Raw genomic sequence first — 24575 nt, 5'->3', positions numbered from 1 at the left:
TCCAAAGACAATCTCCAAGGTCCTGTCCATGGTTCCATTAAACCTGACTCTAAAACCTGTTGATTTTTAGATTGACTCTGCCCAATTACAAAGTAGTAGTTTAGGATGTTCAAATGCAGATATTACATTTGACTTGAGAAAAGTAATCAACGAATTGGAAAGTATTTGAGAGATCTGTCCAGCCTGCTAACTTAAATCTTTGCAAATTAGAGAAAATTAGTCCACATTTGTCCAGAGAAGTTTTACTGAACTTAGGTCGGGTAAGACACAGAACCACAGAAATGCAGAGCTGGAAGGATCCATATCCCCTTCCCACCACTTATTTTACACATGAAGAAAAGAAATCCTAGAAATGTTTAATGACTTAACCTGAGTTACAGTTAGTGGCAGAATTGGGGCTAAAACCCGTGTCTTCTAATTCAGCCTAGTCTAAGAACAGGAGTATTAGAGTCAGGACAACTGGCTTCTGATCGAGGCTACAGAACATGCTCCTTATGTGACTTGGAGCAAGTATTTCTGGGTCCCTTCTACCTCTACAACCTATTAACTACTAAATCCCCAGGCACTTCTGAGCAGCCACTATGTGACAAAGCGTGAGGATACAAGCACAAAAGTGAGCAAGTTCCTGCCTTCCACTGGGGAGATACAACACAAAGTAAGATCCTAAGGGCACTACCAGGTAGCGTACTGACACCTGGGAGAATCCAGACTAACTGCCTGAAGAAAATGGCGCTTTGTGGGAAGCTGCGGATTTCAAGAGGCAGAGGGAGAGAACATTCCAAGTCTGGGGGAGAAACAAGCTCTGCAGAGGCCAAGGGGATGGATGAGATGTCTCAGACAGGGAAGAGTAACAGTCCATTTGGTTAGGTCACAGTGTGAGGTATAATTAGCTGGCAAAGAGAAGCTGGAGACAGATTGTATATTTAACACCCTAAGGAAAGAAGGGGGTGATATGATCAAACACTGTGCTGTAGGAATACCAATTTGGCAGCTGTATAGATAACTGAATGGAATGAGGATGGTAGGAGACTAGTTAGGGGTCGATCGGGGGTGATAAGAACTTGATCTAGGTTTGCAGAGTGAATGAGAGGCATCAAGAGATGTGGAGGTGGGACAGGAGATGGTAAATGACCAGGGGCATGTGTGACAATGGGCTTTGAAGGGAACTAGATTTTCCAAAAGGGGCAAGTGAGGAGCAAATACACTTTAAGCATCAGATGTGCAAAGTCAAAGAGATGAACTGGAAAGGGGTAGAGAGAAGAAAGGGAGAAAAGAAAGGAGGGGAGAAGGGTGAGAAAGATGGAGGGACAGAAGGAGGGGGGAGACAGAGAGATTGACAGACAGACAGACTGACAGGGATGGGTGGTGCGGGCCAGGATGCTAGCAGAACTAGGGAAGCTTTAGTTACTACCTCACTTCCACATCACCAACCTCTGGTGCTAAGTCAAGAAGCTCTGGAACAGACGTGGGCTGTCTGAATTCATTTTGCTCCCAGGTGGATGGTCCGGACTCAACTGTGGGCCCTTTGCAGAAAGGGGACAGAACAGAGCAACTGAAAACTGTGAGACCCCCAGTAACTCCCTCACTAGCAGCTTTTACTCTCGTTGCCTTGGGTTGTGGACTGTTCTTACTGCCTGGTGGATCACTTTTTACTGAGGGGTTATGTCTTTATTAAAGGAATTATTTATGCAGACAGTCCAGAAAGATAGACTGGAGCCAGATTATGAAAGACAAATGTCAACTAGAGTCTGCATCTTATCTTAGAGACAAGAGGGAAGCTCTCTTGAGCAGACTCTGACATGATCAGACCTGTCCTTCAGGAACAGCAATCTGGCAATGTAAAGGATGGAGTAGGGGAGAGACCAAGGGGAGGCATAGTTTAGAGGTTACGGGAATAGTCCTGACTGGAGGTAATGATGAGCTGGATTAAGGCTGTGGAAGTTAAGAGTGTTGGGAAGGGAAGAGATACAAGACATAGGATGGAATAAGAGCAAGGGGGAGAGAGGAACAGAAAAAGGGAAAGAGAGAGGGAGAAACAGAGAGATGGGGAGGGAAGGAAGGTAGGGAGAAGAGCATCTAGATCAGGGAGTTCTTCACCATTTTTCTGTCATGGACTTGTTAGTCAACCTGATAAAAGCTACAGACCCCTTCTCAGAATGTTTTAAAACGTATAGGATTACAAACGAAACCCACAGTGAGAGGCAGGAACAAGTATGGGACTCTGAGAACACTCAGTCTGACAAGAAGTAGTGCCAAGAAAACCTAGGAAGAAAAATGAGTGAAAGAGGTGGTCAATAGTGTTACGTAACCTCTCTCTAATATTCTAAAGGTGTTCAGACATTGGGTTAAATGTAAATGGCCAATGCAACATAGTACAATGGAGAGTGTGCCTGACTGGAAATCAGGCAATCTGGGGTCGAGCCCGCCACGCTGATCCTTCTAGGAGCAAACCCAAGAGACCTTGGACAAGCTGTTTCTTTGGTTTCATCTGAAGGAACTTTCTTTAAGATTTCATCAAGGTTGATGACTATGATTCTATGAAATGGGGCAGGGACCATCTGCTTGTTGGCCACAAATTTCAGCTTTTTAGGCTAAAGACAGACTTTCAAGTAGTCTAAGTCTTGTTACAAGTTGTTACAGTCTGGCAAGGCTGTGCTTGAATAGAGTGCAGCCTGACAAGCTGTGCTGTTGGCAACTTCTCTCAGTCTCTAGGGGTTACAGTTTCCTAGTCTGTAAAAATAAAGGGATTTGACTAGTAAGATTTCTTCCAACTCTCAAAAAACCAATGTTTTGCCCAACCATTGGAAGAGAATGTATTAACCACACAGTTAGGTGAACACTTCTCATTTGCAAGAAAGGAGGAGATGAGTTCCCCACTCACTCAAAGGCTGTTTTAAGAGGGACACTACTAGATCTGGAGAGAAACTGAATCGGAAAAGTATCAGAGAGGGCAAACAAGGGGAAATAAAGCTAGAAGAACATTACTAACTTAGGACCATGTTTCCAGAAATTAGATCCCACTATCTTCGAAATCCTGACTGAGAAACGAATAAAAGGAGCCAAGAGGGTGCTGACATCAGCTGTGGGCCCCTGGGTGTTCTACCTAACTCACCTACCAGGGCTTCCTCCTCTGTAAAATGGTAATGAGAGCTGCACCTTCCATCTAGGGTCAGAGAGGGGCTCCAATCAGATCATATGCAGAAGGGGCTTTGCAAACCTCACAGCGTTATGTAAATGCTCTGATTTTTTTACTCCTCTACAGTCTTAGGAAGGGGGGAGTACTGCCAGGATCTGTCTGTGCACATGGGAGACACTGGCACAGCATGGCGTGCCCACATCCGAAAGGGTGCTGGGCTCTTTGAGCAAGGCAGAATTGAGACAGCACAAAGTAAAGGCAGGATGCGCACATTTGGAGTATCCGCCCCAAATATTCACAGGGACTTTCTGTGTCTACCTGTGCTCGGATGGGTCTGATCAGCCAGTCAGACACACTGAAATTTCACTTTACAACGGTGACCTCATTTCTGTCCTCTTGGAAGACGAAGGACCACAACCAACTGCCAGGGGCACGGCTAGGTTTATACCCCGGGCAGGGGCTGTACTTGCCTTTCCAGCACCACAGCGAGCGCTCAGTAAAGGCTGGTCCCGGGTACTGGGATTCTCTTCCCTGCCTGGCCCATGGGGCCCTTCCTGAAAGAGCCTGAGAACAGGGCTCAAGTCACGACCCCCTTCCTGGGTGCTAGGAGAGGGCCTGGTCGGCCCCTAGTCCCTGGTGAAGCAGGACGGGAACGGATCAGTCCCTCCTTACCCCCAGGAGTTAGAGCTCCACCCCTGGCCCAGGGTCTTCTCTCCGTTCAAGGAGCCGGATCGGGTCAGCCCGCTCCCCTCCGCTTCCCGAGGAGGAGTTCGGCCCCCCGCCTTCCCATGCTCGGGGGCGTGGCCATGTCGGACCCCGCCCCCGGGAGGAGGAGCTCGCTCCTGGCCTTCCCAGGATCAGGGGGCGGGGCGCAGAGGGCCGCCTCCAGGAGGAGGAGCTCGGTCCCCCCGCCCACGTCTTCCCCATGCTCGGGGGCGTGGCCAGACTCGGCCCCTCCCACTCCCGCCCCCCGAGGAGGCGCCGCGGGGCGCCCCGCGCGACCCAGAAGGGCCCGCAGAGGGGAGGGGGCGGGGTGCTCACCTCTTGAGGCAGAGGCGCGAGGGCAGGTAGGCCCGGTAGCCGTCCGTGATGTAGGGGTTGTCCTTGAGGGACACGGGGATCTGCTCGTAGGTGTAGAGGCGGATGCCGCGCGGCACCAGCACGGGCCAGTACTGGTAGCTGCCCAGCTCGATGTAGTGAGCGTTCTTCAGCAGCTTCGGGTGCATCGCGGCCGCCGCCTGCGCCGCCCCTCCCTCGGCCGGGGGACGGACGGGCCCGGCGCCGGCTCCCAGCGAGCGGCGGCCCGAGGCAGCGGGGGCGGCGACGCGGCGGCCCGGGACCCTCCCCGCTCCTGGGCGCGGCCGCCGACGCCTCGTCTGCGCAGCCGCGGCGGCGCTGACGTCAGCACGCCGGCTCGGATGCCCGCCCGTCGCCATCGCCTTCGCCTTCGCCGCCCACCTGGCTGAGGGTCGGAGCGGAGGCGGTGCGCGCGCACGGCACGCGGGGGCGCGCTGGGGGGGCGGGGCTTGGCGCACGCTTGCGTCTCGTCCTTCGCGCAGGCTCGAGCGCCCGGGGCTCTGGGAGCGGCTCGTCCGGAGAGGTCCGGAAGGATGGAGGGGTCCCGCGGGGAGCGCCCGAGCGAGCTTGCGTGTCTGGCGATCAGTAACTCAGGCAGTTACCATTTATTAGGCCCCTCTGACGATCCGGGGGAGCAATAAGAGGCGAAAGCTAGTGCCTGCCCTCGGGGGGCTTCCTGCGTAAAGTGGAGGCGAGCAGGAGCCGAGCTGGGGATCCCCGGCCGCACCCCTGCCCTGCCCCCCTCCGCTCCCTCCGCCGTCTCCAGCCGCTGGGGCCGTCACCCTGGCCGGCTGCGAGGGCCGGTGCGGGGATCGATCCCCCTTCCGTCCGCTTACTTACTGCTGTCCGCTCAATCAGCCGCCTCAGCTGGGGCAGGGAGGACTGGCCCGCACGCCAGGCTTCTCCCCAGTGTCGATAGCAGCCTTGGCCACGCACCTACACTACCCCTTCTTGTTACTCTGGATCCTGTAGTTAAACCTTGTACCGCCTTGGACCCTTAAACGGTCCTATCCCCACTCATCTCTGCAGACTCCACTGGTGGCCTTTCCAAACCCGTCATTCGCTTTCTACCCTTCTGCTTAGGGGAGCTAGAGGAAGGCAGGTAACCGTCCTGTCACGGGGACTCATGGGGAGTCCTTATTAGCTCTGATTGCAGGGTGTGGGTTTCGCTGCAGGCGTTCGAAGGGCACCGCCCGGATTGGCACCCTGGCACCTTACAGGGTTGAACTTCGGGACTGGTGGACTTGAGGCTCCAAGTGGATGGATTCTTGTGAGCTGCGAAGTAGCTCAGCCCTCTTCTCATGCCTTCTCTTTGAACTTCCAGACCTCCATGCAGCAAGGGCAAAGCGAGTCGTGTCCTCTGATAGACACTGAAGTGCTAAGCAAACTGTAACCTCTGATAAAGTTGGCTGAATTTGTAGAACTCTATCAGGGGCAGTTGTGATATCTGCCTCTGCGTGTGAGGTAGTCTAAGAGCTGTGCCATGTTGACTGAGGCTCAAAACTTTTCACGTATATCAGTGGGGAAGGAACAATACTTAAGCCTCCCCAGGACTCCAGAGAGCTCTTCTGTATTGAGGATATGCATAGTGAGTTCAAAAAGTATCCCAGGGATTTGCTGAGGACAGAAAATATTTCAGAGGGGTGAGGGGAAGGAGAAGGAGAAATGTCCTCTGTGACAGGTTTTAGTACTGTAGAATGACAGACAGAGTTTTGGTTGGCTGAGTAGTGGGAAGGACCCATCTTGAGGAGTCAGATCTGAATGTGCACATCAAAGGTTCCAGTAGTAAAGGCTCTCACCCAGTGGCTTTTGTGTGGAGGATTGCTTGGTCCCACTGGGTGGAGAGAAGAGTAACAGATGCCTTATCTCTTCAATGTCTGACATTTGTCTGTGAATATTTCTGTTTATTTTTATCAATTTTATATATATATATATACATAATATGTATATGTATATCTATATATCTATATTCTTTTTTGACCGTAGCCATAAGTGATCAGGTTAAAATCTTGTGAGCCTTGAAAGGTCCGAAAATGAATTAGAAATCTCTTCAGCAGCCAGAGTTGGTGGCAGAGACCCCTGGAGCTGGTAGCTGTGACAGTCAAAGGCCAGTATAGTAGATGAGCAGTTTGATGTACCTTGGCTTTAGATTGACCAGTCAGCTTTGATGTCCTATTCTGAAAGATGAAACCCATCTGTGTAAGGGCATGACTAATCCATTATAGGAACATTTTCTTGAAATAATTGGACTTCCAGGGTCAGAAGTTACAAGGTACCCTGTGCTCCCTATGGATCCAATCCCACTGCCATAGTACTTGTAGTTTGTACCCACTTGTCCCTTCCATGGACTCTGTGTGGTGGAGACTGTGGAGGCAGAAGGCAGTGTAATCCTGGATTGGGAGAAATTCATTTCTATTACTCTACCTTCTCAGTAAATTCCTTTGTAAAAGCTAATTCATATCAGCTGGTTGGTTGACATGGGGGAGCTGAAACAAGCTGGATGAGGGCTCACAAGCAATAGTATTAAAAGCCACAACTGAGATAGTAAAGTGGAGAAGTGGATACAGTATGCATCCTGGAATCAGGAGGACCTAAGTTCAAATTCAACCTCAGACACTTCACTGGCTGTGCGACCCTGGGCAAGTCACTTAATCCATTTGCCTAAAAAAAAAAGAACACAACTACTCATGTTTATCATTAGAACAGTGGTAGTGGCAAGTGGGAAAACGAGTCAATAGTAGTTTTCCTTTTGGGGAACTGACCTACTAGTACAGAATGAGTTGAGAGCGTGTGTTATACCTAACTGCACTTCTAAGGGAAGAGAAAGAAAAGTTATGCTGTGAAAGGCCAAGAGATCTGGACTTTGCCAGCTATCAATTATAATTACAATGAATATTTCACGTGGTACAGGATCAAGGTGAATGGGGAATGCTGGTTTAGCAACCCTAAAAGGACTTTATCCCTATTGTACAATGAATGGCTATGTAGGAGTTGGGAGCCCTATTACCTACATTCAGGAAAACATAGACACCAATATCTTTGCCAAGAAAACCCTAAATAGAGTCATGAAGAGTCAGATATACCTGAAATGAAATAACAAGACACCACCTATATAACTAAACTTTGTTCCAATTTCCCAAGAGCTTTATTCAGATTTCCTCAAATTTTTAATCCAGGGTCTAGGCAATGAGCCAAAGAAAGATAATGACCCTCTTCTGGGCTCCCTGCCCAGGATTGCATTCAGGTTTGTTTAAGCCTAAAGTCTTTTGGCTACATGTTATCTAATTTCAACTGTTTTTCCCTGTTGCCATGTGATACTGATGGGGTTCAGACTGTGGGAGCCTCCTTGAGCTCCCCTTGAATCTTCCCACTTAATCTGGCCTTTCTTACTCAAATCTAATCTTCCCATTTGTTCCGACAGTCTCACGAAACCCAGGTTCTTTTCATTATCATTCTACTCAGGACTCTGTTGCACCCCCTACCCCTGATCCCATCAAAACCCCATTCCCCAGACTGATGACCACTCCCATCAAGATCTGTATCCATCCACACACTGCCCCTATCAAGATCTCTGGATTGCCCCACCTGCTTCCCACCTAGGCATCCCCTAGTTTGTCTCGTGATAGCCTCCAGCTGTTTCCAGCCTTTGACCCTCCTTGGATTCCCTCTTTGGACTTTTCCTCAAGACCTTTCCTAAATCACTCCTCGCATCACCCTGGACTACCAGACCACCCCCCAGATCCCTCCTATACTCTTTTCTGTATTTAAGTTCCATCTTGCCTCCATGAAGGCGCTCAGATGCAATCCAGCTCAGACTCTGTCTAGCTGAGATTCTATCTTGCCTGCTTGTGAATACAAGCGTCACCAATGCTTAGGCTTCTTAAGAGGCAACCCAATTTGGCAAATCTTTAATAAACTTTGTTTTCTTTGGCTTTAAGAAGGCTTGAGTCGAATTCATTCAAGCATGACCCAGGCTGTCGGTATTGTGGGGTCCCCCATCACCCTGTAAACCTTGTCAACACCTTTGCTCTTCCTGATCAACTATTATGCTCCCAACAGAATCTGTTCCAAAACTGTTTTAATTGGTGCAAAAGTGCTGTATAAACAAGAAAAATAAATTTCAGCTCCTGTTAGAGCCTAAAAAATTGAATCAGACTTTGAGAAATATCTTTTATTTTTCCTGGAAGAAATTAGTCTGAAGTGACCTGTTTTATAGATTTATGTTGACTGTAGGGAGTCTGGGAAGATGAAAGATTTGGGGTTGCCAGCAGCCTAGATTGAATTGAGTTGAATGAATTATTTTCGACTTTTTTGGATCTTCTATCTTTTAAAAAATTTCTCTTCCCTGGAACCTTAAACCTTACTATTGTGACTTTGGGTTGGCATGGGTCCCAGAGGGAGACAAAGCAGGTGAAACAGTTAATAGAGTTTATACTCATAGAGTGGTTTAATATTTATAAAGTACTTTACACATTATTTCAGCTAGTTCTGATAATGATCCTGTGGTCATTTAGGTGTTACCTGAGGTACAGTTTGGTGACTTGTCCAAGACCATATAGCCAGTAAATGGTGGAATCAGGACTTGACCTAGGTCTTTTGATTCTAAATAAATGTTCTTTACATTATGCCATCTTGTCAGGTACTCTACAAATTATGTTCACCATAACAATAGCAAAAATAATAATATTCGTTCAGTGCTTTGAAGTTTACAGAGTACTTTGTTCACAATAATCCTGTGAAAAAGATAATGCAAATGTCACCCCATTTTGCAGAGGAAGAAAATGAAGCTTAGAGGGGTTAAGGGACTGGCTAGTGGTAACAGCATGTTCCTGGGCTTGAACTCAGGTTCAGGGCTTTTTCCTCCATACCACACTATTTCTTAAGAGCTGCTGTCTCCCATCCAATCTCATGTGGCTTTCAGCAAGCTTTTATTTCTTTTGTATTTGCTCTTTCTTGGTCTTAGGCAAACTAGTGTCCTGCAGTGAACATGCCAAGGGTTGAAGGGTCATCTCAGAAATTCCTAAAAATCCAAATGTCCTGGGAAGCTACCACCAGCATCCACCAGAACAACCATGGCTGATGACAGAGGAAAGGATTGATTGATACCAAGAAACGCTTGGGAGCATGAACCCCCAGGATGGAAAAGAAGGGTGAAGACACTACGTCCAAAGGGAGCTATTCAAGGACTTTATGGAGGGAGAAAAGATTTCTAGGACTTCAAGTACCAGGAATTGTGAATATTACCTACGTTTGCACTTTACTACAGTTGTACTCCATGTATGAGTCCACTTCTCCCTAAGGATGCTGGGTATTTTGTGCAATGATGTACCCCAGGTTTTGGTGTGTGTTTGCTGGGGGAGATCTGGGAGGGGGTGTATCGTAAAAGGAAAGGCAACTCTGGAGGGGTTAACAATCACTTGAATCAAGCATGTGTATCATTCCTTTGGCCAAGCACATATATCATTCACCTATTTCAGCAGTATCAGCACCCTGAACTTCAAAGAGAATACAGAGAAATTAAAGATCAACAGACATGGTTTCCTCTGTTTGACCATAATTCAACAGTAAGTCCAACTGTCTGACCATAGTTACCAGAGAGAGAAGCACGGACATCTGGGTCCTCAAAGCAGGGAGGGGGAGGCTCAGCTTCCTAGAGTCATCATTTGACCAAACAAACACTTCCAGTCAGTAAGCCCCAAAATAAAACCTGCACCTCAGAGTCTTTATACACTTTTTAGAGCCAGAGGGCATCGCATCCCTTGAGAACCAGTGCCTCATTAACAAAAGGCCTGGAGCATCCTACAAATCTTCCTTGGACCCACAATGGATGGGAAAGATCCTCCTTAATCACATTCAAACAGAAGCATTATACTTCTTGATTATACTAAAACAAAAGCAGCAAAAGATCCTATTTTACTTGCCATTACAGGGGGGAAAAAAAGGAACATTTTTGTATCATCTGTTCTTATTTTAGTCTATTTACTGATTGTTAATGGGAATCACACTGGTGGGGGCACAGGTACTACAGCTTTAGAACTATAAACACCTAAAGTATTACCCCATAACCTGAAAGGTTGTAGTTACTCCTTTGTGTGTGGTGTATTTGTATATAACCAATGAGGTAAATGGTTTTGCTTCACTGTGTTTTTTACAAGGAATTTGTGTTCTCTCTTTTTCTCCCTCTCCCTCCCTCTCTTTCCCTCTTTCTCCCTCTCCTTCTCTCTTCCCTTCTCTCTCCCCTCTCCCCATGGGTATGGGAGCAAGAGAATTTCTCTTGTTGTTCAATCATGTTTGACTTTTCATGACTTTGGGGGTTTTCTTGGCAAAGATATCACAGTGGTTTGCCATTTCGTTCTCTTCCTCATTTTATGGATGAGGAACTGAGGCAAACAGGGTTAAGTGACTTGCCCAGGGTCTGTGATGGCAATCAAATTAGGATCTTTTGCTGTTTGTGTTTTAGTAAAAGTGCCTCTGATTGAATTGTGTGATTAAAGAAGATCTTCCCTACCCATTGATCGGCCTGCCCATTGTGGGAAGCTTGATTAGGGGAGTTGTTTTGTAGGAGGGTCCCAAGTACCTTTTGTTTTTTCTGTTGAGGCACTGGGTCAAAGTGTTGCGATACCCTCTGGCTCTAAAAAAGGAATTTAGTTGAGGTTTTACTTTGGGGCTTAGTTTTCGGTAAGAAGGTTTGAGTTCCAGAAGAGTTCTGGGAAGCCACTAAGGAATCCCCAGCTTTGAAGACCCAGATGTCGTGCTTCCCTCTGTGGTAACAATGGTCAGACAGTTTTACCTGTTAGGCAGAGGAAACCACGTCTGTTGATCTTTTGATTTCTCTCTATTTTCTTTGAAATTCAGGGTGCTGACTCCCCTGAACTAACTGAATGATATATGTACTTTGTTAAAGGAATGATACATGTGCTTGATTAGAGTGATTGTTAACCCCTTGAAAGTTGCTTTCCTTTTATGAATGCAGATCTAAGAACCTGTGATAGCAGGCTCCCCTGTGTATGTTGGGGTGCTTACTGATACAGGGCTACAGACCTAGTAAGGGCCTGAGGTTAGTTTTGAACTTGAGTCTTCTGACTTTAGGGCCAACACTATCCATGGTACTACCAAGCTGCCTTCAGGAGAGAAAATAGATTTCCTTCAGAAGAGAAAATAGATTTCCTGCTTATTAAAAAAACAAAACGAAACATTAAGAGGTAGAAGTTCTTTAGCTGTGGAATGTTTCATGCACTCTCAGAAAAGGTCACTGCGTTATGAGTTTTGCTTTTTTTACTTTTACTAAAAGTACACTCTCAGGAGTGGAAGCAATCTGTAAATGCTTCTAATGTAAAAGCATAATACATCAATAAAACAAAACACTTTTTAGGGAACCATAAACAATCCATACTTTAAAACTATAAGACTTCAATGGGCAGTAATAGTTAAACAAAGCTTTCCTTTTTCAAAAGATGTTATAGTATATATGTATATATGCTGACATTGCTTGTGAAACATGGACAGTCTACCAGCGCCATGCCAGAAAACTGAATTGCTTCCATTTGAACTGTCTTAGAAAGATTCTGAGGATCACCTGGCAGGATAAAGGTACCAGACGCTGAAGTCCTTGCTCGAGCTGAACTGCCAAGTATTCAGACCATGCTTCAGAGATCACAACTCTGATGGGCTGACCACATTGTTCAAATTCTAAATGTATGCTTGCCAAAAAAGACTGTTTTATGGAGAACTTCCATGGGGCAGGTGATTTGCATGATGGCCAGAAGAAATGATACAAGGACGCTTTCAAGGTCTCTCTTAAGAACTTTGGATTTGACTGTGTAACATGGGAAACACTAGCACAGGACTGCTCAGCATGGCATGCCCACATCAGAAAGGGTGCTGTGATCTTTGAGCAAAGCAGAATTGAGACAACACAAAGTAAACGCAGGATGTGCATATTTGGGATATCAACCCCCAATATCCACGTGAACTATCTGTGCCCAACCTATGGTCGACCATTCCGAGCTCATGTTGGTCTGATCAGCCATAGTTGGACACACTGAAATTTCACTCTATCATGGTGATGTCATTGTGGTCCTCTTGAAAGATGAAGGACAACAACCAACCAATTTATATACACTATAATGTATATATGTGTATGTATACATGTGTATATATATGTACATATATACATGTATATTTATGTATATATGTAGGGGGAGGGGCAGACAGAGACAAAGAAAGGAGAGAGACAGGGCAGCAGAGAGGCAGAGGGACTGGGCTATCTGATCAGCTACATGTTCACTTAAGCAATATACATTTTTAAAAAGTCTAGGAATCTTTGCAGGATGTTCCAAGTGCACTTACACATATTAGCTTGGATGAATGGGCCAATTTCTTCTGCATAATAGTGGATTTTATATACTGATATAGCTTCATTTTGCTTGCTGTTCTGCAATTTGAAAAGAAAAGACAACATCATTGGCAGACATCTATTTTCTCTTTGAGTTTTTCTGTGATGTTCCCCATGATACTGGTGAACACCTTGAGTGACCATCTATTTTCCTGTTTGAGGTAGATACGTAGCCATCACCCAGCAGAGTGGGATCTTATGTTCTCCACTTCTCTTAGCAGATTGTGTGACTCTGAACACATCTACTCTTTTTGTAAAAGCCTGATGTTCCCTTTCTCATACTTTCACTGTGGTTGTCATTGAAGCATGTAGAGGCAGGTCATTCTTGGAAAGATTGCAAAGATAATAAAGTAGGCCATGGATAATGCTACCTTCTTAATCACCTTCTTAGTGTAACAATTTATCATCTCTTTTGTTACTTTGTAATCTTTCCCCCTTTGGAACACCTTTGAGTCCCTTGAGCGCTTTTAAAATCCTATTGCTTCCCACATTCATTTCTTCTGTATTTATTTGATCTGGTTCAGACACTTTTCTCAACTTTATTATGTGTCATCTTTTTTTCCTCACATAGTACACAGGATTTACATTTCAGTTAGTGTATTTGAAGGTTTCATTGTTTTCATCTTTTTTTTAAAAAGAGGAACACTTTCAGTTTTGGGTGTATATGTTCACATCAATGTATCTTTGAACAGTTCTGAAGCATAATGCTACTTAAAATAAAAACTGATTCATCATGCACATGACTGAATCCTGAACAAACACTACCAACCTTCAGGAAAAGAGCAGCCTTCAGCTAAGGTCTACCTGGAGAAGGTACTCTTTGGTAGGAGTAGGAATTGTAGTTTAATAAGCCCTGGGAAGACTTGTAGAGAGAATAACTTATCTGTGTAACTTGGATATTTGTTTCATTTTGTTAAACTTATAATAGCTAGGATTTGTATAACACTTTACAAATACAAGTTGTCCCAAAAGTCTTAGTGCAATTTTAAACTTTAGTAATGAGATAATAATCTCATTTTATCCTTACAACAATCCTGGGAGGTAGGTGCCACTACTCTTTCCATTTTACAGATGAAGAAACTGAGGCAGACTTTGAGTGATTTGCCCGGGATCACACAGCTATAGCTGGCTTTGAATTCACATCTTCCTGATTCTAGAGTTCAGTCCTCTATTTACTTATTTACCTAGCTGCTTACTTAAATCAGTTGTTTTATCTTCCTTCCTTCCTTCTTCCTTTCTTTCCTTCCACCTACTTGCGTACTTATTTTTCCATTTAATTCTGGGGTCCTTAGTCTCTCTTGACAACTTGATAACTTTTTATACTACTTTTTGATTTATACCCAGAATAGAAAAAATAGCAAACTGGTTGACTGACTTGCTCATTTTTCATTTGATTAGTTTGATTTTCATGCGGATAAAATCTTTTTGGAGAGAATCAGAACTTTGAGAAAAGCCTTGATTTTGTTTATAAGGTATTTAAAGGATTATTTTATTTATTAGACAGGAAGGAAATCTAAATCTCAGCCTAAGCCCAATTGTATCCTTAGGTGGAATAGATATTGTATGGAGTGATTTCAAGCAAGGCAGAATGTTGGCTAGCCTAGTACCCAGCCAGAAATTCTCACCATTTGGGTAATTTCTTTAGGTTAAAACGTTAACACTAAGAAAAGCCCTTGTTAGCATGCAATGTGTCTTTAGAAGATGAAATATGTTACCATTTTATCAACCACTACCGTTAGATTAGCTGACTATTACCTAGAGCAGGACAAGTATTCTTGCCTTGTCTTTTTGGGAGAGAGGTCAGGAAAAGTTCCAAGCATGAGGTGCTCCCAGGAGAGCATAAACATAGGTAAGCCCTGGCTGAGAAACACTAGAGGCCTGCAGGTTGTAGGATAAAGGGGAACCCTTGAAGATGGGCACAGGGCACTCAAAGACCAATTTCATTCAGTTCACACTTTTTCACTTTCTCCTTTTGGGGGATCAGTGGATTTGAAGTATATATTTATGTATTTGTCTTTGCTTTCTCGGGTTTACTCGTCTCCTCAGTTCCTCAATTTCTGAATTGAGACTTTGTACCAGAGAAGTCTTTGGGGGTAGGTAGTTGGCCCTGTTCTGCCTTGTCTGAGGTCCCTAGGCTTCCGTCTGCCGGAGTTAGACCTCTCTGGGTCTTTGAGGTTAAGAGCGTTTCAGGCCCTGTCATGGCATCTCAGGACAGGGTGTTAGGGACCTCTGAGCGTTTGGGCCTGAACTGAACAGGTTGGAGCTCTGTCTTGGGGCTGTAGCTATGGCCACTCCCTGGAGTTTGGAAGGTCGATTTTCAATACCCCTGAGGCTTTCTTGAGGGAGACTTCCATCTGCTGCTTCCAGCCACAGAGTCTTGGAAATTACAGCCTTCTCACCTTTTTGGTCCTTCTGGGAGGCTACTGGCTTGTTTGCCTAGATTGGTATTAGATTGTGAGCCCCTTGAGGGCAGGGACAAGGTTATTGTTTTTTTGCCTCTTTTTGTATCCCAAGCACTTAGCACAGTGCCTGTCACGTAGTAAACACTTAATAAATGCTTATTGATTGACTGACTTGTATTGCCTTTCTGGGTAGGCCCTTTTCCTATCCACAGTAGTAGGCTTCTGGCATACTTTTTGTGCAGTACTATGGAGGAATGAGCTACTTGCTATCTTTACTTATTGGATTTCTTGATTATTATTTAGTTTAGTGTGAATTTCAGGTTTTTGCTGCAATAGGTGTGTCTGGGAGCTAAGTACTTTGCTTCTGACTGGGCAGCCATCTTGGCCAGGATCCACTAGGAATTCATTTCAATTCAAGAAACCTTTTAAGGCATGTGGGAAACTGTAATTTCCTTCTCAAAGATCTTCAAAAACAAAGGAAGGTTCTTATAGCTTATTTTTTTATTAAAATAATCGGGGTGGACTAGATAACCTTCTAACCTAATTCTCCACATTTTTGTGGTTTAAATCCATTTCCAAAACAACTTTTCTGTGAAAATGTAGATGGACAATAAATTTTTAAGAATTTGGTTTTTTTTTTTTAAATGCCAGATTCCCTGTGTAAATATCAATTATTCCTGTAGATGTCAGTCTACTCCTGTAGAATACTTGATTGCTGGAGAAAAGGAACACATTTTAGAGTGGGTCTAACGTGCAGTAATAGCCAGGAAACTGTTTCTGCATTGAATTCTGCAATGAATTCAATAATACACTTGAATTACTATTTCTAAATAAACGTAGCTAGCTTCTGAAAATAAAGGAGAGGGGAGATTTTTTTGTTTTCACTGACTAAATGAGATTTTAAAATTGCTTCACAGTTTCACTTTTATTTTAGTTTAAAAAGCTTTAATTTGTAGTTTTATTTTTTTTCCAGAGGAAAGTGAAATAAAGCATGTATTTTAGAGAGTTAGCTGTCTTGACTTTAGAGTACTGCTTTTCTTACATGTTACATGACATTGGACAAAACTAGCTACAACTTGCTGACTTAGTTTCTCATTTATATGTAATAGAAGTAAGCAAAGCACTTCTCACCTATCCTTCATTCCTGCCAAAATTTTCTAGTTAGTGCGTAACTCATTGCATGTATTACAGCTAAGTTGGAATTGGGTTCCCCTCACTGCTTCTGGGGATGTGTGACCCAGCTCTGATGAATTTGCATTTTGAGGTAATGAAGCAATCTTCCTCTGGCCTACTGAAAGTTGAGCCTCCTGCTCAGTAGGCTTTAAAGGGAGAGACAACTTTTACTCTCCAGCTCTCCCTTCTCTCTCCAGAATGTATTGTTTCAAGCTCTCTCTGTGTCTTCCCGTAAAGAGAGAGATATTGCCTCTCTACTTCACTGTAGCTATGACAATTATTCGCATCTGGCAGCGCACACGTATGTTCTAGATTTCAAGTCCCTTCTGCTTTGTGTTTCTTTCCCTCAGCCTGGTTGACCAAACAGTGATTCTGAGAAAGACTTTTCCAGCTTTGGAGGCAGCCTGTTGAGTGTAAGAAGTCAGAAATTCCTGGGTCTGGCAGTAATGGTTGCACTGTGGGAGGTGTTCCCTACAGTTACCATATCACTTCTAAGTGGAAAAGATGTGCCAAAAGCTGGACCCCTGAGGAATTGTGTGGAAAATGCATTGCTAAGGTGAGTGTAAAATGCCTGTTCAGTGGTCCTACCAAAGATTCTATGTTTGAATCATTTTAACTATCAAATTCCTGTATTAAGAGTTAAAGGTTACTGTAACTTATTTGTCAATGTACACTGAGTCATTTGTTTTTTAAGCATCTGTTTCATTTGGAAGAAGTTACTAGTTCTCCTATACTTATTCTACACTTTACATTGAGAACTTTTCTCGTCCTTTTTGGGGAGACCCTAAACTTGAATATTTAAACTGATGATACAGTAGATTGAGTGTAGTGCCTGCCTGTAGTGAAGAAGACCTAAGTTCAGTGTTTGATACTAACTAGCTGTGTGACCTGAGCAAATCACTTAACTACAGTTTGCCTCAGTTTCCTCATTGTAAAATGAGGATAACAACTGGAGGCATGCATTTAAGTTCTTGGAAGGATCTAATGAGATAACATTTTAGAAAATGCTCAACGATGCCTGGCACATAGTAGGAACTATAGAAATGCTCATTTTCCCCCCCTTTCTCCCCTTTCTTCAATCTCATGTTGATAAGGTATGACTGGAACAGATCAGAGACCAGAATAAAAATCTCAGTGGAGTCATGTACCATTTCTCGTACTACTCCATTGGGAATCATGCTTTATGCCTTACATATTTATTTTGGGGTAATATCTATTGACTTCTGCCTTGGAGTTCTAAATGATGGAGATGATGCAAATACACATCAGTAGATCTCTCAGCTTAGAAAGAAGGTAACAGAACCCTAAATCTCTTGCTCTGAGAGGAGAAAAAAAGGTTCTTTTTGCCAGTTGGGAGCAGGCTAAGAACCATATGGAATATGTGGGAGGTACTCTGACTGACAAAATGAGTCCTATTGGTCAAAAGGAGTTGCTTCATCCTTAGTTAAGTGAATCATAATTATCCTGTTCCAGTATAGTAGGTCATTACACCTCCATACAAAGATTTACATTCAACTTGCTCCCCAATCTCTTATCATTCTTATAATGGCATTAACCTGGTTATTTAGCTTAGCAGTCAGTCTTCAACTTTTGCAAAGGTAACATTACTAGAAAATGAGGTAAAATAAAAAATGCAAATGTTGATACATTGAACATATGGGAAATAGCTTGGTTAGGTTCTCACAACCACCAAAATCTGTAATCTTTTCCTAGAGATTGCTGAAAATGCCCATTCTAATCTACGCTGGCCCCCTACTCTCTAGACTAATTTTCTGCGATGTACCCCAGGAAGATACCTTTCCCCTCACCCTTTTCCAGATCTCTTTTCTATATTATTTTTTCTCATTAGAATTTAAGTTCCTTGAATGCGGTGACTACCTTTCCTTTTGCTCATATTTCTGTTCTCAGCACTTAACACTGTGGCTGGCAGATACTAAGTAACTTAAGAAACCTCTTTTCTAAGCTGTAGAACAGAAGTTTCCAAACTTATTTGGCCTACTGTCCCCTTTTCAAAAAAAAAAAAAAATTACTCACTGCCCTCCTGGAAATCAACTATTTTTTTTTAACTCTTTAACAGTTTTTTTGAAATTTGCATCATTTCAAAAAATGTATAATTTTTTTAAAAAAAGACATTTTCAATTTAATGATTTATTGTAAATTTATGGGTTTTTTCCTGCATTGAAATTTTGATGATGCAGCATTGTGTCACATACCTTTATAGTATCGTATTGTAAAGAAATCATTACACTCACATATTCCTGCCGATGCATGCTGGATTTCCTGACAACATGCAACACCCTTGCCTCCCAACACTAGCTTGTTAAAACCTGTCAGCAGACTTGACCAGTGATAACTTGCATTTTGTATGTTTATTTGGAAAATAATATAATCACTATGACTTTAACTCTTATACAACAGATGAAACACGTTACATCAGTTTTTCAAAATGTTCTTCTTTTCTTATGCTTTCAATTGCCCCCTTATTTTTATTCTATGTTTCTCAATTGCACCTGAGGCTATTACCCCCTGCCCCCATCATTCCAGTGCCTTCCCCCAGGGGGCAGTATTGTCCATTTTGGGAACCTATGCTTATAGAATCTATTGATTGCAGTTTTATTGCAATATGATGTGTAAAGATTGTGTTTAGAATTTCTGCCTTTTAAAAGCATTTATAATACTTCTCTGTCCTAATCTATTGTTTTTATAGAGGTTCTCTTTGTGATAACGATATATACTTATATAATGTTCTTTTTCAGAGGACCTGTAAACTTTCACTACACTCTGGAGACATAATTGCAACATAAAGCTTGAATTTTAAAGGCAAACAATGAAAATATGTAATGAACACAGGGGAGCTCTTTACAAAGATAGGGTGAATGAGATCCAAGCACCTTGTAGGCTAACAGCTACTCTACAAACTTGCATTCATCATGCCTCTCATTTTCTCCTCTACCACGCATACCTGTGAATGTGCATGGTTGCCAGTATGAAAGTGAAAATGAGGTATCACAAGAATGATTAAAGTCTCGAAACTTAAATGCTGGGATATTGAGGATTGACTGTATATGATGATGACCCTCGCATACTACACTAACAGCCATATATGGTGGAAAGCACTGGCAAAGTTTTTCCATTGGTCGTGAACCCAAAGGGGAGTGCCTTTGAGTGCCCAGTCCTGTTCTCTCAGGCCCCAGACCGTTCAGTCAGACCCATGACTGAAATTGGTATAAAATGATTATCTAAGACACTGAAATAATCATCCTTGTTGTTTGAAGTATTGATATTTCTTTTAATGTCTGTGTTATTTAATTGAAGACTTCAAGTAAACTGTAACCTTGTTGATTTTTGCAGGAGACTGTAAGTTGTTTTTGTCTCCAAGGAGGAATGTAGCATTATGTGTTGTGTGAGCAACCATCCTAGCAGTGAAGAATTCAGGGGAGAGTTCCATGCCTTAGAAGAAGGATGGAAGAAAGCAGGAACAAAGGTTGTTTTCTGCCTTGAGAGTTTAGGAGTGGTCAGTTCTTCCTTTTCAGGATCCAATGGAGGGATTATTACTTCATCATCTCAAAGTGAAAGTCCTTTCATGTTGAGTCAGATGTGTCCCCGCAAGTGGCCAGAGGAGATTGTTCCAGCTTCACGAATGTTCCAATATAGTGTTGCAATAAATCAGAGACAACCAGGATATCATTGTAACAAATCCAAGATTAGAATGAAAGGCAATATCAGTTCATCTAGAAAAGGAAGTTTACTTAGACCTAGCAATGGAAGGACATTGAGAGAAGGGAAAGAATATTAATTGAGGCTCTGGTTGGTTCAGTTAAGCATAGCTTTCCTGTACTAATGTTGGTCATGCTACTGCTGGTCTGAAACCTAGGGAAGAGGTTCCAGCTCCTTACATTTTGGCTGTTTTTCTATTTAGGTCACCACGAAGCTGTATGTATAAGCCCACACCTTAATCCTATGAACCACTTAATCTCAAGAAAAGCTTAAATATGTTTTAAGGAGAAAAAAGCCTAAACTGGTTGATATCTTCACAATTTTGCTCCCATGATAGCTAGCTATGAGCACTAGCTAGAGATTGAAGTCTCTTGATTAATCCCCACTACAACAATGGATAAACAGTGTTTATCTATTATAGCTTTTTTTCTCCAAAATTTTGACTTTCTAAGATCTGTATGCATTCTTTCAAGTGGCTGATCTCTGATTCCTAATGCAGTGTTGAACCTGTGCTGAGAGATTTCAGGCAAGTGTAAACTGGAATCATTGAATTTTAGAGTTAGAAGGAAAGTTGAAAATATTTTATTTCTATTCCTTCATTTGACAGATTAAGAAATTGAGACCCACAGGGATTAAGTTATCTGCCCAGCTAGCAGTGACAGAGCTAAGATAAGAATTTAAATCTACTGACCCCATAATTCCATTTTCTTTTTATCACATCATCTTATCTTCTACCACATGCTGACTGATTGCCAAAATTTCTGTCGAGTTTTATCCCATTAGATTAAAGTTCTAGGTCTCTACTAAAATGTGAATACCCCTGGAAGTTACAATTCATTTATACATTAATATGAATTGCAGTATAACCATTCACAGCTTGTAAAGCAAATATAAGGAAGTATTTATCCTAGTTGCTTCTTTAGAAGGGGTGAAGGAGTTCCTCACTTGAGCTTGACTGAATTTTGAATGATCTGTCATGCCTTTGGGTGGCCTTTAAAAAGTGAGTCAACTAAATCTGTAATCAGTCAAAACAGGAGTTCTGACAAGAGAGAGTCATCCTTGGTAGTTGAGAAGACAGCCAATTGTGGAAGAACCCACCTTTTGAGAGAGAATTCTTCGCTTTTCTCATTGAGTCTTGTTTCAGGGTCTAATGGTAGAGAGGTGGGAGATAGAGATATCTTTTTCATCACCCCCCTCCATAGTCAAATCTTTCAGTGGGGCAACTTGCTTAGCAGGTGACATTTCACTTAACGGAGAGACCTAGAGAATCCAGCTGTAGAGTTGAGCTGAGCTGAACAAGGAGAGCACCAGGCCCATGGGTTCTAGCTGGGAATCTTGCTTAGTAGAGATAGCATGTTTGGTGAGAGCAGTGTGAGGTCACCACAAGAAGAGAAAAAACATCGAGGGTCTTGTAGTAATAAATTTCCTTGGCCATTTGTCTTAGTGCACACTAGAATGTGGATGCTAGGTGTATCTGTTTCTCCTATTGACACTGTTTATTTTGCAGACAGTGAGTCCCACATTTAAGAGAGAGATGTTGAATTTGTGTTCATACTGTACCATTCCAGTAAATGCCTTTATTGTGAGCTGATTATGTCCTGTCTGGCACAGTAGTGGAGACTTATGAGGTACAGTTTTAGGACTATGGACCCATAGAGTACATTGATCCTTCCTCCCTAACTCCTGGAGATCTAAGAGGTAAAAGGTAACACTAGAGGAGGAATTACTTTGTGTTTGTCTTTATTTTATTGTCTTTTCAGTCCTATTTTATAATCAAACATAGGAAGCCTACTCCTAGGGTACAAAATGAGCACTTCTCAATTCTGTCCTGATCAACATTTAGGAGCAACAAATTCCCGGGGATTTTTGGTGTGTGTGTGTGTGTGTGTGTGTGTGTGTGTGTGAGAGAGAGAGAGAGTAGGGAAGGGAGAGAAAAAGACAGAGAGACAGAGGAAGAGACAGAGAAACAAAGAAATGGAGAGAGGAAGACAGAGAGAGATGTATCACTCTATGAATTCCTCTCCTGGAAAAATAAAAGAGCAAGGATTGTGGGGTAAGATTCCAAGGATGGAGCCAGAAGCGACATGAATGGGATTCTCTGACCTGCTCCCTATTTCTGTTGGTCATTGGAAGCTTTTCTCTCTCCATCTACATGTTGTTTACAGGGGAGAATACTGGGTAGGAGCATGTAGGATAGTCTTTCTGCATACATAAGAAGAAGGTTACTAATATCCTTCTAGAAAATAGGGCATATTTTGTTATTTTTTTGTGTGTGTTCTTTAGAACACAATCTTGAAATGCACTTATGAACATGTGGCTGTACCATATACAACCTGCAGGGGGCATTGCTGGTATACAGTTTATGCATATGAACTCAAAGGAAAGCAAGGGACTTGACCAAACCATGAGGGATTCTGAGGAATCTTTCTTTCAGGAAGTATTTACAAAGACTTTTCTTCATCTGGGCATGATCCTTATCCACAGATTTTCTCTGCAAATAGTAATCTCAATATAATAACATCAAAATCCTATTTTAATCCACATCGACAGACCTTTTATCGTCATACAGAGACACCATCTATCTTGCTACAGGGGACAATGAAGACATCCCATCCCTCCACATGGAAAGTTTCAAGGCTGTGTACTATGCTCATGACGATGATGTGTGAGTCACATCAGGCAAGTGTTAGCAAAGGTCACAACTTGATAGCAATTAGCTATTTCATCCAGCACCCTTTTTTTTTTTTTTTGCTCTTTGTAAATACAAATATTTGCATTTGTTGACAAGTTCTTATTAAAAGGAAAAAAATGCTAGCTTTTAGCTCATGGCGAATCTCTGTTCTCATCAGTTGTAAGTTTATCTCTTGATGGTATAAGGGCAGCTGTCAATTATGAGAGCAGGATTAAATTAAGCTTCCCCCTGTTGTATTATTCACGATGAATAAAACAGCATTTCACAAACAAGATTTCAAAAGCATATTGTCTCTTTTAATTATGATTTTTGCTAGTTTCATCCAATTTCTTAAAATTTTTAAAAATAAAAAGGGGACTTTTATGCAAACATCTTCAAGCATAAGTGTGTGTGTGTGTGTGTGTGTGTGTGTTAACTATTCTTAAGCATCTATAGTTTTACTGCTGTGGTTATACCCTTCATTGATAATGATTACAATCCCTCTGTAACTTAGCTGAGGGGCTTTGAGGGTTACTAGAGACAAATCATCTCCTTGCAACCAATTTGCTGATTTTTTTTCTCTGTTAAATAGTTTGGTCTTGAGACAGCAGATGCTACTGGGCTAAACTAAAAGCCTTCCCAGTTTATTAGGACCTGCCAGAGATTGCACTCTGTTAACAGGGCCCTTAAGAACTTGGGTTCACCACACTAGGGAAGGAAAGAAAGAAGACTTTAGTGAAAATTGCTATCGTCCAAGTCACTGATACTTTGACATATTGCATCAGTGTGGATAATTCTTCCAGTAGTTCAGATTGTAACCCAACCATACCCTCATTTCATGAATAATTCCTGTTTATATTGTCCCATAAATCCTCCACATGGAGTGTACTTAAAGTGCTAGGAACATTCCTCTAGATACCTTAACATTGTGTGGCTAGCAATGGATGGTTGAAAGAGAGGAAGCAGTCTTGCCTAGATCTCCTATACAACTACACCTGCAAATGTGACAAGGAACAACACCAGACTGAGTGAAGATAGGCAAAGTCAGGGAGAAGTTGTAGTGGTTGCTTTTTTCTAGCCCAAGTTAGCCTGTGCCAGAGCCTTGGAGGCATTTGGAAGGGTGTCCAGCCAGGAAGGATCACAGGGAAGTCTGGCATTTAGTGCAGTACCTGGCATATAGTTGGCTGTTGTCCTTCATTCCCCAAGAGGACCAAAATGACATCACTATGCTAGAGTCAAGTTTCAATGTATCTGACTGTGGCTGATTAGACCAATATGAGCCCATAATGCTCTAGTACAGGTCGAGCACAAATAGTCCATGTCATCAGCTGGGGTGGATTCTCTAAATTTGTGTATCTCATGTTTTTTTTGTGCTATTTCATTTCTGCTTTGCTCATGCAGCACAGCACATTCTCTGATGAGGGCATGCCATGCTGAACGGTTCTGTGCCAGTGTCTCCCATGTCACGCAATCAATTCCAAAGTTCTTAAGAGAGACCTTGTATTGCTTATTCTAACCAACATGTGAACATTTACCTTGTGTGAGTTCTCCATAAAATAGTCTTTTTGGCAAGCATGTGTCTGACATTCAAACAAGATGGCCAGTCCATAGGAGCTGCACTCTCTGCAGTAGAGTTTAAGTGCATATAGTCGATGCTTAATGAATGTTTATTGGGTTTATTTGAATTTCTAGTGTGCACTAGAGCTGTGTACCAGGGCAAGGAGGATGGATCAAAGGCTATATTGCAGTTGTATTACATTGATGCTGTATGAGGTTTGGGGCAGCTAGGTGGTGCCATACTGCATAGAGCACTAGACCTGGAGTCAGGAAGACTTCAGAATTAACCTATCCTACACAACAAGGGGAAAGGTACAGGCAAAAATCCTGGCCTATTACAGTTGCTAACTACGTGACCTTAGGTAAGTTATTTAGCTTCTCTAGGTCTCAATATTTTTTCTTTTATAAAATGGCAGGCTTGGGCTAGATAATCTATAACATTTCTTC

General features: G+C 42.7%; 1 protein-coding gene and 1 long non-coding RNA gene across 7 annotated transcripts in view; one reads left to right on the top strand and one right to left on the bottom strand.

The window, feature by feature from the left end:
• PAQR3 (progestin and adipoQ receptor family member 3) overlaps positions 1-4467 on the bottom strand; it is a 30744-nt gene extending 26277 nt beyond the window's left edge. The window contains exon 1 of one of the 3 annotated variants that reach the window (XM_072623550.1): positions 4178-4467. In XM_072623550.1, the coding sequence (XP_072479651.1) occupies positions 4178-4362 (185 nt within the window). In that variant the 5' untranslated portion in view covers positions 4363-4467. Of the gene's footprint in view, positions 1-1431; positions 1507-4177 lie in introns of those variants that run through there. The other 2 variants (XM_072623549.1, XM_072623551.1) reach the window with 2 other exon arrangements.
• Positions 4086-24575, top strand: part of LOC140513669 (uncharacterized) — a 340666-nt gene continuing 320176 nt past the window's right edge. For 3 of the 4 annotated variants that reach the window (XR_011970277.1, XR_011970274.1, XR_011970276.1), the window contains exons 1-2: positions 4086-4203; positions 16534-16739. This is a non-coding gene — a long non-coding RNA (uncharacterized lncRNA). The remainder of the gene's footprint in view (positions 4204-16533; positions 16740-24575) is intronic. The other variant, XR_011970275.1, reaches the window with a different exon arrangement.

This window comes from Notamacropus eugenii, chromosome 7 (genome assembly GCF_028372415.1).
Source record: "Notamacropus eugenii isolate mMacEug1 chromosome 7, mMacEug1.pri_v2, whole genome shotgun sequence".
NCBI lineage: Eukaryota > Metazoa > Chordata > Mammalia > Diprotodontia > Macropodidae > Notamacropus > Notamacropus eugenii.
The sequence above is the reverse complement of the archived record's forward strand: the minus strand, read 5'-3'. Positions and strand labels throughout refer to the sequence as shown.